Source organism: Sceloporus undulatus, chromosome 2, assembly GCF_019175285.1.
Source record: "Sceloporus undulatus isolate JIND9_A2432 ecotype Alabama chromosome 2, SceUnd_v1.1, whole genome shotgun sequence".
NCBI lineage: Eukaryota > Metazoa > Chordata > Lepidosauria > Squamata > Phrynosomatidae > Sceloporus > Sceloporus undulatus.
In genome coordinates this window covers 172,758,192-172,775,446 of record NC_056523.1, presented here as the reverse complement: position 1 = coordinate 172,775,446, position 17,255 = coordinate 172,758,192, and the positions used below count along the sequence as shown (strand labels likewise).

Here is a 17,255-nt window from a genome sequence, read left to right as displayed (position 1 = left end):
GTTCAAAATGAAAATATTTCTGCCCAGCGCCCTAAACAGGTGTCAGTTAATGCCCCAAATCCACAAGAGAGTACCATGAGTCTTTAAACAGAGGCTGGATGGCCATCTCTCAGGGATGCTTTGATTGAGAGTTCCTGCATGGCAGAATGGGGGTGGACTGGATCAGGGCCCATGCGGTCTCTTCCAACTCTTCTATGATTCTATGATACCACAAATAACATGCCCAAGGTTGTGTAACCAGTGCCAAAGTCATGTTTTGTAACCAATACAGAAACCAGTGAGGATTACTCTAAAGTAAACCTGGTGTGCTTTGTGTGTTGGACTATGACTCTGGAAACCAGAGCTCAAATCCTAGCTCGAGTATAAAAACCCATCGGGTGATGACCAAGTCACACTCTCTCAGCCTCAGAGGAGGGCAATCATGGCCAACTTTCTCTGAACAAATCTGGCCAAGGATCATTGTGATAATAGGTTCAGTGAAAAACAACTTGGAGGTACACAACAACAACAAAGGAGCCACGCAGTGACGCAACCCAAGCGCGAGGTGCGCCTTTAAACTTTTCCCGCCTTTTTTATCTGTGGGGGAAAACCGTTACATCCGGGTCTTTGCATGGGTTCTAACCGCAGCTTCTATCGCCCTTACTTAAAAAAATAAAACCCCTCCTTCTTTCTGATTGGTGGCTCAGCCGTGACGTCTATGAGGGAGACGGAGAAACCTGAGGATGAGCGCAGTGGCGTTCACCCTGGCCCCGCCCACTCTCACCGGCCTTCTTTGGGGAGGTCAGCGAAGGGAGGGGTTTGGGAGGAGCAAGGGGCGGGGCTTGGTTGGCTGCTTGCTGACGGAGGGTTGCCAGGCAGAAAACAAAATGGAGGTGTGACACAGAGGAACTGTGTAGTAGTGGAAATAATGCTGTATTTGAGCTCTTGTTGGCAAGGAGTTTTAGGGCTCAAAAGGAGGACAAGGCGCTGCAAAATGGAGGACGTTCAAGGGGGGAAAATGGCCAAATACATTTTTAGTTATTTATTTTATCAGTGAAAATCATCTAGAAACAATATAAAATTACATTTAAAAAATACAATAAAATTAAAAACAGTTAAATCATCTAAATATAAAATTGCACTTAAAAATTAAAATAAAATTTAAAATAGTTTTAACTAAAAACAATATAAAACTACATTTAAAAATTACAATAAAATTTAAAACGGCTAAAATCATCTAAAAACAATATAAAATTACATTTAAAATGTAACAAGTTAAATAAAAGCCAAAACCACTAAAATAAATGTCAGTTCATGCTTCTTGGTCATGCTCAAAATGGAGGACATTTTGGAACTCCTCCTGAACAGAAGGTTGAAATATAGGACATGTCCTGGAAAATAATAATAATAATAATAATAATTTTATTTCTTACCCGTCTCTCCTCACAGCTCAAGGCGGGTTACAACATAGTTAAAACACAATCATTACATAAAATACACATATTAAGAAGTCCAAGCAATATTTATATTGCAATATGTAGAACAATAATAATAAAATATAAAATTAATGTTTAAAATTCATGATTAAAAACTGCCTGGATAGGAGGATGTATGGTTACCCCAGCCAACTATAGATCCCAGTATTCTGTAAAATGGAGCCAGGGCAGTTCAAGTGGTGTCACTCTGTGTTACTTTTAGATGCACCTTCATACTAGAAGAGAGAAACTTTTTGCCTTTCAGATGTTTAGACTTCAGGTCCCAGCAGCCCCAGCCCACTTGGCAAGCGGCAAGGGATTATCAGTATTTTAGTCCAAAACGTCTGGAGGGGCAGAGGTTCTCCAGCCCAGAGTTAAGAAAATTAGCTTATTATAAGCAGGTCAGGCACACATACTGATAAGAGGATGCCTCTAAGAATGTTGTTGCTGCTGTGTGGCTTAAAGTCGTTTCCGACTTAATGGTGACCCTAAGGAGAACCTATTACGGAGTTTTCTTGGCAAGTTTCTTCAGAGGAGATTTGCCATTGCCATCCTCTAAGGCTGAGAGAATGTGACTTGGCCAAGGTTTCCATTGACAAGCCATGATTCAAACCCTGGTCTCCAATGCTTAAACCACTACACCACACCAGAGAGCCTTTTCATACTACTTAGTTGCCTCCATCCATTTGAGACTGATGGATATAACTACAGATCGCGTGGCTTGACTTTTAAGCTTCCCATGGCCACTTTATATCTGATGAATTAAAATCTAGATGGGAGTTACCTTCGAAGGGCATATTCCCCTGGGTTTTTTTTAATAGAGAGAGCTTTTAAACCTCATCCCATGTATCTGAACCTTGCATCATAAATAAAGGTCCCTCTTACATGTTTCCAAGAAAGCTTGGGAAGCATAATTTATGAAATGTTCCCAAGAAGATTTGCAGCTGCTGCATCCCATTTACTATTATGGTAATCAGCATCTTCCAAAGTTGCCTCTTCTACAAAAGATCTGATCTCGTTTGAATACTTATACAATACTTATGCAGTACTTGAATTCAATATCCCTTACCAGCTTTTCTGGGAATCAATAGAATCAAGTTGTTTTACATGCAGCTTCACGATAAATACGTGGTGGGACTCACTTTGTGTTGATACTAGTACTGACATGTGGCACCTGCAAAATACAACGTAAACGTATATGGGCATTTCTTTCTCCATTGATATACAGGCTTGGCTTAGAAAGCAGGCCCCGCTGGTTTAGCTTGCATTTGCACTTCAGTATTAATGCAGATCATAGAATCGTAGAGTTGGAAGAGGCCACAGGGGCCATCCAGTCCAACCCCATTCTGCCATGCAGGAACTCTCAATCAAAGCATCCCTGACAGATGGCCATCCAGCCTCTGTTTAAACACCTCCAAGGAGGGAGACTCCACTACATTCCAGAGGAGTGTGTTCCACTGTCAAACAGCCCTTACTCTCAGAAGTTCTTCCTAATGTTGAGGTGGAATCTCTTTTCCTGTAGCTTGCATCCATTGTTCTGGGTCCTAGTCTCTGGAGCAGAAGAAAACAAGCTTGCTCCTTCATCAGTATGACATCACTTTAACTGCCATGGCTCAATCATGTGGAATTCTGGGATTTATATTTTGGTGAAATATTTAGTCTTGCCTGTCAGAGACCTCTGATGCCACACCAAACTACAAATCCCATGATTTCATAGGATGGAGCCATGACAGTTAAAGTGGTATCAAATTTGATTATTTCTGCAGTGTGGATGGAGCCTTACTGAAGCTTGTATGTATGTACCTTCAAGTAGCTTGTCAACCCCATGAATCTCATAGGATTTTCTTAGGCAAGGAATATTTGGATAGTATTGACAGTTTCTTCCTCTGAAATATAGTCTACAGCACCTGGTATTTCTTGACAGTTTCCCATCCAAGTGCTAACCTTGGGTGATCTTGCTTAGTTCCCAAGATGTTACTAAATGTATAGCAAGCAGTAAGACTGCAATTCAGGGGCTGGCCTGAAGACACAGTGTATCTTAAATGTAGATTTTTCTTGTACTGTTATTTAATTTTCTTGTACACCGCTATGATCTATTTGGAATAGCGGTTTATAAATAAAACATATTATTATTATTATTATTATTATTATTATTATTATTATTATTACTAAGTGTGCTTATAGGGAATAAATGCAAAATAATTCTGTGGGAAGTCAAAGGCTTTCATGGCTGGCATCCTTAGTTTTTTGTGGTTTTTTCGGGCTATGTGGCCATGTTCTAGAAGAGTTTATTCCTGACATTTCGCCAGCATCTGTTGCTGGCATTCTCTGAAGAATATGGTTCAGATACTTGGGTGGAGAATTTTCCTTAGGATAAAATCAAGTGCATAAGTAAATTGGTACTTTGAAGAATTATAGTAAAGATTATGGTTCCAGACAGCCTATTTATAAAATGCAGGAAACTTTGGGTGGGATGTAATTTCTGTAGTACATACTCGGTAAAATTGTAATAAAAAAAGACAATCCTATGACAATGTGTTATTGTTTTTTTTAACTTGCAAAAGATGCAGGTTTAGTCTCCCTTATCAAAAATGTTTGGGACCAGAAGTATTTTGGATTTTGGATTTTGTTAGATTTGGGAATATTTGCATATACATAATGAGATATCTTGGAAATGGAACCCAAGTCTAATCATGAAACTGATTCATATTTCATATACCCATAGCCTGATGATAATTTTGTATGTTGTATTTTTGATAATTATGTGCACATTGTATACATTGAAACCATCACATCAGAACGCAAAGGTATCATTATCTCAGCCGCCCGTGTGGATGATTTTGGAATACTATATTTCAGTTTTCAGAATTCTGGATAAAAAAGCCTCGACCTGTATTTCTAACACGGAAAATTATGATAAAACAGAATATGGTTTTTAAAAAGTAAAACTTTAAACATTTACATATTTCCAATCACAGGTAGCATACTGTGGTTCTGAGAAAGCTATTAACATTTCTATCAAAACTGAATTATAGCCATAAATGACCTGATGACGTTTTAGGGATGATATCCTGAATAAATAATACATCTGGTCATTAAACCCATATTAGAAGAGATTTATGACCTGTGTGCTTGAAGGAAAAAATAGGAAATTAACCAAGCTTACAGTTTTATCATACATTGTTTTCCAGCCACCTGTAATGATCATTGTCTCATTACTGTCAGCAGCTCAGCCTGCAGTACAAGATCATTTCTCCCTGAACCACAGAGTAGATGGGCATTTGATGCTTCAGCAGCAAAGGTAACTCAGCTACTTCTGATCATTGTTTTAAAAGTTAAAATTTCTAACAAAACTGAAAATTGATGGGTCAGGTAAAGAGGGTTATAGTGATGCATTAATTTAAAAAGCAATTTTATATAATACTCAGTTTAGTTGGATTCTGTTTATATAATGCAGTTATTACAAATAGTAATAAGACAGCTAGACAAATGCTATTTCTTTATACAGATATGATGTACATTTGAATTTTCCATGTATTGACCCTTTCCCCCCAAACTCTTGGATAAGAATGAAGGACTCTAAACAACTTTAAAGAAAGGTTGTAAGAGTCTGGGGAAAGAGCAAGTCTTAAGAATAAGGAAGTCAGGGTACAGTACTCTGTTTTTTAGTGTCTGGAAACAAAAGACCATGATGCGTATTTTTCATGTGAGAAAATGTTTTTGAAAGTTGCATCCTCTTGAATCTTATAGACAAGGCATAAACCACTGGCAGGGAACTCAAACGACACGAATTTAGTCTTAAGAACAACATTTATGGTTAGGGTACTTTAAAAAGGAAAATCAAGCTTTCAAGTAGAGGCTGCTGGATAGCCTTTAGTTAAGTCCCTTTATACTACTGCATATGTCTTCACAGGGTATGCGGTCCATAAAATTACAAAGAAATTAGACAGCTACAGTACTTTAACCGAAAGTTTTACTCTGCACCTTTGAATGGTTGCAATTGTACAATCAGGATTTGGGAGGGAAACAGTTTAAAAGAAACCTCAGGTTTTAATCTTTTATTTTAATGAAAATTTTTGAATCCTGCTTATTATATTAATACTGTGAAACATTGTTTCATGTATTAGAAAGCCTGATCAACTATGTTTTAATTCTTTCAAACATTAATGATCCAAAGTTATTTGTCTTTGATATGATATACATTTTTCAACAAAACTTTAGGAATCATCGAATGTTTGAAATATACAAATTAAGTTTAAAAATGTATGGTTTTGAACTCCAAAAGACAAATGTTTAGACTCAAATATGCACCAATGATGATCATCTGTTCAAAAGAATGTATAATATGTTGTTGGAATTAGAAGTAGAGGAGGAAAAGGTAAAGGAGTATATGATTAAAGGGGCTCAAAACTTTGAACATAATATTGAATTAGATAGGGGAGATAGTGTGGACAAAGGGAATGAAATTTACCTTATTGTATAATTTGAAAGAAAATTGCTATAAAATGATGTTCAGATGGCACTTAATGCTAGAGAACTTGGTTAAAATGTATAAGGTTGTTCAAAACAAATGTTGGATGTGTAAAGAGCAATTGGGGACATACTACCATGTGTGGTAGACATGTAACAATGCAAAAAGATACTGGAAGCAGATTCATGGTAAAACAGAATATTTAAGACAAAGGTGTGTCTCAAACTGGAGACATTTCTGTTAAGTTTATTAGATGACTCTTGGAGGTTACATTGAAAATTGATAAAATACTTGAGCATGGCTATGAGAATATCCGAGTGACATAAGTGGGAAGTGATTTTTAAATGTCATAAGGTGGCCTCTCTTGTGGTGGTTGGGTGTTGTTAAAGTGTGGTGACTGGAAGGAGTATGTCTTATATGTAAATACATTGGTGTGTTATGTTGCTTATTAATTATGCGAATGTATATGTCAATAAAATAATTCAATAAAAATTGTTTTTAAAAAACTTTGGGAACTGTATTGGCAAACTGGTAGCCAGTATATAGGAGTACAGTACAGTACTACACCAATAAAGACTAAATCAGAAAATTAAGTAGCAAAATTTAGTTGAGAGGTTATGGCCACTAGCTTAAATAATGAGTGTTCTTTAAAAAAGTGTTCTTTTAAAGTGAGATGTTTTAGCTGAACTTATGTTAATGGAAGCATTTATTTCAGAATGGCATTGCTTGCACTATAAAATAAAGTGATTATAAAAAAACAACTGACATTGGATACTGTTATAATAATGAACAACTGCCAATAAACTGTTCAAGTTAAACATGTTTAAATTCAAGCGGTCATTGTGTTCCAGTAAGGGGGCTGGGAAATAAAAAGAAAAGATAAACAATATCCGCTATTTATAAGACTTTTAAAGCAACTATTTGCCATAGATTTATGAGTCCTCATACTAAAAGCAATTAAGAACAGGTTTGGATATAGGAAATATAATTCTTGATGTTATAAAATATTTTGCTCTTGGATGTAATTGTAATGCTAGCAAAATGCTTTTCTTGTGAGATAGGAGCATGGCAAGAAAAAAAGCAGTCTATCTGATAACCTTTCAAATACTTTTTATATATAATTATAATATAATTATAAATAATAAATAATTTTCATTTTGTCTCTCTATTGTATGTTCTCCAGGCCAGACAGATCAAATCTGAGTTATATTTCCTTATACTGTTTGGTTTCCTGAACCTGCAACAACCCCCCTCCCAATATTCGTATATGTATTTATTAATATAATTAATATATTTATACCTCACCTTTTATAATTTTAAGCTGGTGTATAACTTTTATAACTATAAGCTGGTGTACAGATAAGGCAGTAAAAATGTTAGAACAATTCCAGACTGAAAGAATAAAATCATTTAAACAAGATTAAATCATTTGGTGCATGAAATAAAGTTTGTGTACACTGAATCACCAGAAAGCAAAAGTGTCACTGAACCCATGTGGACATTTTTGGATTTTGCAATACAGTCATCTCTCCATTTGTGCGGACTTCGAATCTGCGTCTCTTGCTTACTCGCGAGGGGCAAATGGAGGGACTTAAAATGGGGTGTGTGCCACCATTCAAGCCAATAGGGCTTGAATATCAGCGGATTTTCATTTTCGTACCAGAATGGATCTCGCACAAAAATGGAGGGACAACTGTATTTTGGATTTCGCAATTCCAGAACGGATAGTCAATCTGTATATGTACATTTAAAAGTAATTTAAAAGTACATTTAAAAGAAAATTAATCCACAAAGGCTTTAAGAAAAATAACGTCTTGATTTGGTAATCAAAAGAAACCAATGTTGGTGCTAATCAAACTAGTCCCTTTCAAGGAGAGGCTAAAGAACCAACATTAATTGTCTGAGAATAGTCCACTAACAAAAATATATAGTGGTGTTTTAGCATGGAGTAAGTACATGGAGAAAAGTGGTATAAGAAGAGGCCCTGACATATCTTTGCTGTGGATAATATGTACCTCCGGTTTGTCTCATGTATGAATGCTACTTCAAAAGAAGCTCAGAAGAAATTTAACCTGAAAATAAATGGCTAATGGCTAATGTCCCACTTCAGACACTGATTAGTCTGTTGTCCGCAGCCTTTTCTGCTTTTTCTAATTTTCAGTGTTTCCCCCTTTTTTACTTTCAGGTGTGAGAGATGTCTTCTGATGAGCACTGGTCTCCAGTTGAGGATGACAGCCAAGCATCTAAGCTAGCTAGAAAATCCAGGGATTCTCCCTTTGTCCCCATAGGTAAGTTGAATTCTTAAGCACTTGGGAGGCAGTGTGATAGTGACTAGTGCTGCCCTTTCTGAAGAGGCCTATGTTTGGATCCCTGCTCAACAATTAAACTTGCAGGGTATTCCTTGGCCAGAAACTGCACTCAGTCTAAATTACTCAAAGAATGTTTTGAAGATAAAACTGAGTAAGTTATCTTAAATTAATTGGAAGAAGAGTAGGAGAGAAATGTGAAAAGCAGATAAATACGGCTGGAATCCTGTTAGTATATAGCTGGGATTACATGAGTGGATGTGCAAGATAGTATTCTGTATCCCCTTGTATAGCATTTCTTTTCCCTCCTGACAAAGCAGCTTCACAATGCTGTATTTGTGCCCCCATTACCATTTAGTACTTGGGAGAGGATGAAGGAAGTGCCTGGACAGTGTCCATCTGTAGTTCTGTATCAGAGAAAAAAGAGGTACCATAGCTGTGGAAGGGTAATGGCAGCTCTTTTCTCCCAACTGCAGCTGGACATTGCTTGGGCTCCACTCCCTACTTCCCCCAGCTACTAAATTGCCAAGGTTTGCAGTCATGTGCTGGGAAGCTGTCTTCCTCAGGGCAGGTGGTGGAAGGATTGATTGCTCACCACAACTGTACAGGTGAAATATTACACCCCACCCATATAAGGTTATGATCTTGGTGAATAAGCGATAGACAGGGGATGATTGATATGGCAGCTTCAGAAACCATCAGAATGACAAGTCTAAAGGTAATGTAAATTAAAACAATCCATAAAACCAAACAATTTGTACATTTAAGCAAAATGTTTAAAAAGAAGAACAGTAAACTGATAAATATAAAATACAGGCCTATTGCACGAGCTATTTAGTTGTAATAGCAGCTTAGTTGCCTAATAGCAATTTGATGCTTGCTGTTAGCAGCTGCTTTGTGGGCCATTTGATTGACATGTGTTGCGGTGCACCTTCAATTCATTTATGACACTAAGGTGAAGTGATCACTACTTTTCCTGGCAAGATTTGTTCAGACAGGGTTTACCATTGCCTTCCTCTGAGACTGTGACTCACCCAAGATCATCCAGTCATTCTCCAAGATTGAGTGGAGGTCTCCTGGATGCCTCGTCTAGTACTCAATGCATTACGTCATGGTGGCAGGGGAAAAGTTCACATACAAGAACAAAGTGGCACAGGTAGGGGGGGAAATATCTCAGGAATGTTCCCATAATGATGTCCAAGATTGTTCATAGCCTCAGGCATTTGGTGCATTGTTTTGCATTGCTTCCATGGTTCTGGGCAAATATTTAGAAGTGGGTATATTTGGCCCCCAGAAGGACACTCTGATGGAAGATAGAGTGAGCTTGTTTTCTGTTGCTCTAAAATGAAGAACCTGAACCAATTGATTCAGATTATAATAAGAGTCTGTATAAATATTAGGAAGAAGTGCCTGATGCTAAGAGATGTTTGACATCCTAATAGACTATCTCAGAAAGTGGTGGACTCTTCTTTATTGCATTCAGCTTCAGGGCTGCAAGTTATATACAGCTGCTATAAACAGATGAGTGAATGGCTTTCCCTTTCACAGTTAGGTTTTGTTATTGTGTGCCTTCAAGTAATTTCTGATTGATGACAACGTTAAGACAACCTTATGAGAGGATCTTCTTGCAAGATTTGTTGAGAGGAACTTGTCTTTGCCTTCCTCTGAGGGTGAGAGAATGTGACTTGCTCAAAGTTACCCAGTGGGTTTCCATGGCGAGTGGAGATTTGAACCCTGGTCTCCAGTGTTGTAGTTCAACCCTACACCATTCTGGGTCTCCACAATTAGGGTTACTTTTTTTTAAAAAAATGTGTCCACATTGAAAGAGGTAAGCAGAAGCCTTGTATTCTTCAACCTTCTTTAATCTTCCCTCCTATTCATCAACTTCAGCAGAACTGAAACATTACAGGAACCTTTCCACAATTTAAAACAATGTGCACATGCAGTGCTCACGAACACACACTAATTTGTATGCACTGTTGTCAATTAACTGGCTGAAAGGACACTGTTTGCCTGCCCCAAACCACGCTTACAGTTGAAAGATGAAACTTAAATGTAATTATATTGAATTTATGGATCAAACATGAAGAAGCTAAAAGCAATTTTATATCGCCTGGCCAATCTTCAAGAGCAAGCTGTTCACAGCACTTCTGGATACCACTTTAGAGCAACATATAATTCCCTGGCTGTGGTTATGGTTATAGTGAAATCTGGAAAGCAAAATCTAATCTCTGCTCAACAAACTGAAACATTTTTAAAGAAAATAAGCTAGTGTTTACTGGTTACTACTTTAAGTAACTTTCCCCCCCCAAAATGGGGACTTTTAAAAATATATCCTTGTATTTCAGAATTTTTTTTTTTTGATGATACATTTTGTCACAAACAACCTAGCCTTCAGAAAAAAGAATTACTTTGGTATTTGTTCCAACTGGTTTCTTCAAAAAGTGAGACAAGTGTCTCTATTGGCTGCCTCCACCATGATGAATTTAAATATGGTGCTAGTATTCATGAAATAAATTGTTTGAGTTACTAATGTACAGTAATATTGTGATACTGCACTACTGTGTTGTTATATTTGCTTCTGCATTGCTGCTCTTATTACACTTCTGTTCTTGTGTTGTCAGCTGCTATGAGCAATTTGCTGAGAGTCTTACCTTTAGTTCCTCCTGCCCCAAGAAGCTTTCAAGCAACTGGAGCACATTGCTATGGCCACATATTGGCTGGAGGGAAATGGAGGGCAACCAGGCAGCATCTGATTGCAATTTGCAGCTCCAGGGAGAAAGCTAAGTTCACCCTCCCACATTATCAGCAACTCATTGAAGATCAGGGAAGGTGAGATCAACTTCCTTCTCCAGCTACAGAACTTCAGCCAGGGCTGTGGACTTCTATGGCAGGGTGTTCCAGGCACTTGGAAGCTGGCTGGGGCAGTGAGAGTGGATGGTGCCCAAACACCTCCTTCTACATTGTTCAGAAAAAGACATACATACATGTAACCTCCAGTTAAGTGTACATATGTCACCAATAACATTGCAGCCATTGCATGGAAAAGTGGCATACAATTTAAACCTTTTCTTTTCCGAAAGAATATCACTTGATTCTCCTGTCTTGCATTGCTCCATCCATATTGCCCATTGTACCAAAAAGTGACTACAGGTTGTTCTTTCCAATAGAACCTTTCTGTCTCCAATGTAGTCACATAGCGCAGGATCCTAAAGGGACTTGAAGCTGTCATGACTGCTGGTTGCACTAGCAGAGCCATTTTTAACTTGTGTTTACATAAGGAGGTTCCCTTATCCAAGCAGTTTGCTGCTCTAGTGCCACAACAGTCTATGAGGTGTCCGATCTCATAGGGGTGCATCTACACTGTAGAAATAATGCAGTTTGACACCATATTAACTGCCATAGCTCCAACCTACAGATTGCTAGGATTTTTAGTTTTGTGACTCATCAGTACTCTTGGACAGAGAAGACCTTGTAAAGCTACAAATCCCAAGATTCCATAAGATGAAGCAACAGCACTTAGTGTCAATGCATTTTTTCTACAGTGTAAATGCACCCTGTGACACATCTCACCCCACCCCAAAGCTGGCTGCTTCTGTCCTTTCTGCAACTCCTGGAGTTACACACTAACACAGCCTTCCACTTTACCAACTCTCAGCAGGATTGCAGCCAGACTCACCAATAAATCTGTACATAGAAGAGTAGGACACACCAGAGGCACTGCCTTGCCTGTTTCCAGCTCCCTGGCCTCTAGAGAGGAAGGAGGCTTGAAACTGGCCACCTGAAGCAGCTGCGTTACTCAACCTAATGGTATAATCCAGACCTGCACAACTTGTCAGTAGGTAGGGGCTAAAATTAAAATAGATTAAACTTCTTCTGCAAATAGGTTTTAATTTAATATTAATTAATTAATGTATTTTATATTATTAATATTAATTCCGTCCTCCTCTGCCCAGCCCTCTCCTCAGGAGGAGGCCAAGTAGTGGAGGAGCCTTGAAGTCATTGCACATCCTTGCAGGCCACCCAAAATCCTTTGGCAGGCTGCAGGCTGCCCCCAGACTGTATGTTGTGCAGACCTAGTATAATCAGTTGTGACACCAGCCTTCTGCGTTAGGGTAGGTTGAGAGACCTATCCCAGTGAGTTTGGCCTGAGAAACCCAACTCTCCAACACTTATTGTGTCAAGCTGTCCACCAGTTTAGGTTCATCAGTGAGGAATCCAGGTAAGCAAATGTCCATGAAAATTGGCACATCGGTATATGAGTTTTAATTGCTTCCTAGAACAATTAAAAATGAGGTAAACATTATCTTTTCTCTTAATTCCTTCAAGTCTAATCACATAATCTAAAACACATGAAGAAATAATTCAAAAACTCTTGTCTCTCCCTCCTGTCTTCTGTCTATCTCTCACTCTCTCCATCAACCCACCCACCCATCCTCATGCTAGTTCTGAACTACAGAATTCTGCCCCAAGCCATCAGAGCTGTTTTTAATGTTAGGACTGATCTTCACCTATCTTTTTGATATACAGGCTTGGCAGGCTGCTTTGCTGTTGTGGCATATGGTCTTTACAAGCTGAAGAACAGAGGAAGCCAAAAAATGTCAGTCCACCTCATTCACATGAGAGTTGCAGCACAAGGATTTGTTGTTGGTGCAATAACCATTGGTAAGATAATGTATTGTTGTGGCTACTGGCCTTTTAAATATGCTCTTTTTCATTAACCATATGTGTAACATGTTGTCCCTTCTCTATACCCTCTTGTCGCTTCTTCCATAGCATCTGGAGTTTACTATATCAGAAGTACTATTGGGCTTTTTGGCATTATTCCTAAACTGTTACCACTATTGTTGATTGATCAGCAGTGAACAATAGCCCAATATATCCATGCTTCATTGTTCTTAACTGCTGTTAAGTCTATTTCGACTTACCTTGGCCCTATAAATGAGAGACCACCAAGTCACCCTATCGTCAACAGCACTGCTTAGGTCTTGCACACTCAGGGCCATGACTTCCTTGATTTGAGTCTCTCCATCTTGAATGTTGTCTTTCTCTTTTCCTGTTGCCTTCAACCTTACTAAGGATTATTGTCTTTTGTAGTGAGTTGTGTCTTCTCATGATATGGCCAATGTACAACAACCTTAGTTTACAGATGTTTGCATACATTTTCCAGACTATACCTTTGAATTCTAATCTCAGTTTAGTCATCTTGGCCTCTAGGGAAAGTTCAAGCTTGGTTTGCTCTAGGACCCATATATTGTTGTTTTACTATCAGTCTAGATTAAATGAGAAATACGATGGCATGGACAATCCTAACTTTACTATTCAGTGATATATCTTTGCACCTCAGGACCATGTCTAGTTCCTTCATAGCTGCCCTTCTAAGGAGTGAAAACGTCACTTTATTTAAAGAGTTTGACATATTGTTTGGATGATATATTGAAGTAGCCATTGAAATCAAGCATATTTGCTTTCTTTTTGTTAGGTGTTCTGTATTCTATGTACACAGATTACATCAAAAATCCAGTCACAAAAAAATGATCCATCTCATGGAAGCATGAAGATTAAAGCATGGTATTTCACATCATTTAAAAATGTGTATAATGGCTTCAAACATGTGTGTCACACAGCACTATGATTTCTGTACCTTTCTTATTTATTAAAACAACTGCGGTATGCTTGAACGGAGCCCTGAATTTATGTTTTTGTTCAGTATTCAAACCTGGCTCACCTTTGCAGTTCCATGCTGGTGCAAGAGCAGGGCTGGAGAATTTGTGGTCCATCACAGCTGAACTGCTATTCTTATAATTTCTAGCCATCCTGTATCGGACTTCTCCTCTAAATCACTGCTACTCAAAAGTGGGGGCCATGGACCACTGCCAGTCCATGAACTAGTCTGTGGGAAGTTTGCAGGAAAAGAAGAAACAATTATAATCAATAGACAAAAATATGGTGTTGGACCCTCATGCAATGGGAGGAACTCTGCTGGACCCCCACTTCAGATAGAACCACGGCTCTAAAGTATAGATTTCAGGAGTTGGAGAAGTTTCAGACCACAGCATGGATTTAATGCATTACAACAGGCTTTTTGAAACACAAGCAGTCAGGCTTGTTACTGGAACATTAATCTGGATAATGTGTGACTGTATGAAGCTTCCCTCTGTGTGTTAGACCATTGGTCTGTGGATATTCCTGCTGTCTGCTGTGACTAGAAACAGGTCTTCAGCACTTAAATCAGGTGTTTTTTCAGAGATGAGGGATTGAGTTTGAGACCTTATGCATCTAAAACATGTGCTCTGTTACTAAATTCAGTTGCAGTCCTATGCACAATTGCCTGGGAAGAAGGGCCACTGAAGTTCATGGGACTTGCTTCTGAGCAGACAATTATCAGATCACACTGCTAAACAACTCCTTCTCTAACATCATCTGCAGTATACAAACACAAACGGAGGAGGTCTGTCACACATTTGTAAGGTTTTACACCTCAACATAAGAAATGCAAATGTGGCAAGCATTTGTTGGGAGATAGGCATCACAATTGCACATGTCACAAAGCCAGGATTTGCTGCAGCTCCTTGTTGAATGCACACACAATGGCAGTTCCCAGGCGACATCTGGTAGTGTGGCCTTTACCCACAATGCAATTAGATACAATCTTGAAGTCAGCCACACATTGGAATGAGTGCTCTGGTCCAGAAGAGCTTGTTCACCTATCTTGTCCTGCCAGTTAGTAAGGAGTCTGTAGATTGGGTGAACTAAGATCATACATCAAGGTTGAATAGTGTAAATCTTTGCTTCTGCAATTATGTGTTGGTTGTGGTATGCATCACATGTCCTGAAAGGCAACTCAAATGCACATGTACCTCAGTGCACATCTGTGTGCCCAAGGACACCATATGCACATCTCAGCATCTGCACCACAGAATTTGGATGTTCTGCATCAGACATAGGTTCAACCATTTCCATCATGGCTCGTCTGTAAGAAACCAGCAGGATTCTGGCCAAGGTGTGATAAAATACTGAGCAGAATGATTATGACATTCCCTTATAAATGTTCACAGACTCTCTGTTTAATGATTTGGTATTGATGTCAGACTTTACTGGGCAATAACTGCTGGGATCCTATCCCCCCCCCTTTTTTTTTTTTCAAGATAGGGACAATATTAGCCCTCCTCCAGTCTGCTGGGACTACTCCTATTCTTTAGAAGGTATCAGATCATTGCCAGTGGTTCTGAGATTATTTCTGCCAGTTTTTTAAACACCCTTGGATGTAGTTCATCTGGCCCTGGTTAACTAAAGAAACTAGAGAAGATGATTAGATGCCAAAAACAGAAGTGGGTAGTGAACATATTTATTTGAAAATCTGGACTTGCACTGAAACAAACAAAAGCTGATGACCAGTACATATAAAATAAATTAATGCTAAAATTAAAACAAAATAAAAAAAAAGAAGGAGAATATGTAACAAACACTGGTTTCAAATATGTTTTTTAGAAACACCAGATACCAAAGGACAATGTTTGCTGAATGCTTTGTAACACAATTCCAAACATTTCATACATATGGAAGGAAAGATACACAGAACATTTTCAGCGAGGTGGTTGCACGAAAAATGTACCTATTCAGTTCAGATGTAACAATCTGGGCCAAGCTTGCAAATAAACTCTGTCTGACTTCCTGATTCATTTACACTCCTTTTTGCACCCTGCAAAGGGTGCCATAGCCGCTGGTACATGCCTTTTTCATGCTCCATTGGCACTGTGTTATGTAGATGTAGGACCAGAGGAGCGCTGTAATGCTGCACACCATATGGAGTGATGGCACGGCATCACACCGGGCTGAGGACAGAGTAGGGCCGTGCATCATGTGGACACCACACCCTAACTCTGCTCCCAAGCCGGCCTTAATGGTCGGTCTGTCACGCCCCCAAGTATATTATTATAAGACAGATATATGACATCATAAATATTGCAAATCCCATTTATGGTTGTGGCACCATTGCAATGACAGCAAATGCCCCCCACTCACCCACCTTAAAAGCTAGGCAGCCATACCAGTTGGAGGAATTTGGGGAGCAGGATGCTGAACAATGATACATCCAGCCTTCGCCTGCCAGCAAAGACTGGTGCAATAAGGATTTTTTTTTTTTTTGCATGGCATCTCATTGACAGAAGGGGCTGCATTCATCATCATTCACTCTGTGCTCCAGCACCTCTAAACTCCTAGGCCTAGAGAGGAGTTAGTGCAACTGCCTGGCTTCTAAGGTGGGTTTTGTGGGGGGTTGAATTAGGAGACAAAGTTATGATAAATGAGCTTCATTTTTGTAGCCACACCTGCCAATGTGGGATCTATTCCAGGCCATCTGTCTGTCTTAAGCAAGTGGTCAGAAAACCGAGATGTGGCAGGGTTGAGCATCTCCAGGAATTAAAATTCAGCACCAAGTGTTTTCTTTGACATGTACCAAAGATAAAACAACTCTATTTAAATCCCAAGCATTGTCTGGAATCTTTACAGAACACATTAGGGTCTGATCTATCTGTATTGTATCATTAGTGGACCTGTATAAAATAAGAGGCAAAGCAACAAAAGTGAAAGAGGGGACTGGGTTTTTTTAAAGGCAGTCTATCAGTAGCAAAATAAACAACACAGACCCCAGCGCTTTAGGTCTTATCTCATAAATCAGACATGACATAGTACCCACAGAGCTTGCTAAACAAGTCAACTGATTTGTAACTTTGCTATCTCTGCTACTCCAGCAATTCTGTCCTAATTGCAAGACTGAGTAGTAGGAAGAAACAAAATTATTCTTGCTGCTCTGTAAGAGAGCCCTCCTTAAATCTGCTGTCTCCATTGCCTAGGCTGTCAGAGAATAATGCAGACTGTATTCCAATCTATCTAGAGTGCACCAGATTAGGGAAGCTTGCTGTGGCTGGCAGCTTCAGAGAATGCTGACATGGAAGAGAGTTGGATGGATGGATACACACACACACACACACACACACACACACACACACACACACACACACA

The 17,255-nt window shown here is 39.0% G+C and overlaps 1 protein-coding gene across 12 annotated transcripts in view; it reads left to right on the top strand.

The window, feature by feature from the left end:
- The window catches only part of HIGD1C (HIG1 hypoxia inducible domain family member 1C), a 29,664-nt gene extending 15,733 nt beyond the window's left edge, over positions 1-13,931 (top strand). For 3 of the 12 annotated variants that reach the window (XM_042454473.1, XM_042454474.1, XM_042454476.1), the window contains exons 2-5: positions 4,646-4,755; positions 8,111-8,213; positions 12,762-12,896; positions 13,714-13,931. In XM_042454473.1, coding sequence (XP_042310407.1) covers positions 8,120-8,213; positions 12,762-12,896; positions 13,714-13,769 — 285 coding nt within the window. In that variant the 5' untranslated portion in view covers positions 4,646-4,755; positions 8,111-8,119 and the 3' untranslated portion in view covers positions 13,770-13,931. Of the gene's footprint in view, positions 1-660; positions 781-1,468; positions 1,856-1,979; positions 2,424-2,463; positions 2,643-4,645; positions 4,756-8,110; positions 8,214-12,761; positions 12,897-13,713 lie in introns of those variants that run through there. The other 9 variants (XM_042454477.1, XM_042454482.1, XM_042454471.1 and 6 more) reach the window with 8 other exon arrangements.
- The last annotated feature ends 3,324 nt before the right edge of the window (positions 13,932-17,255 follow it).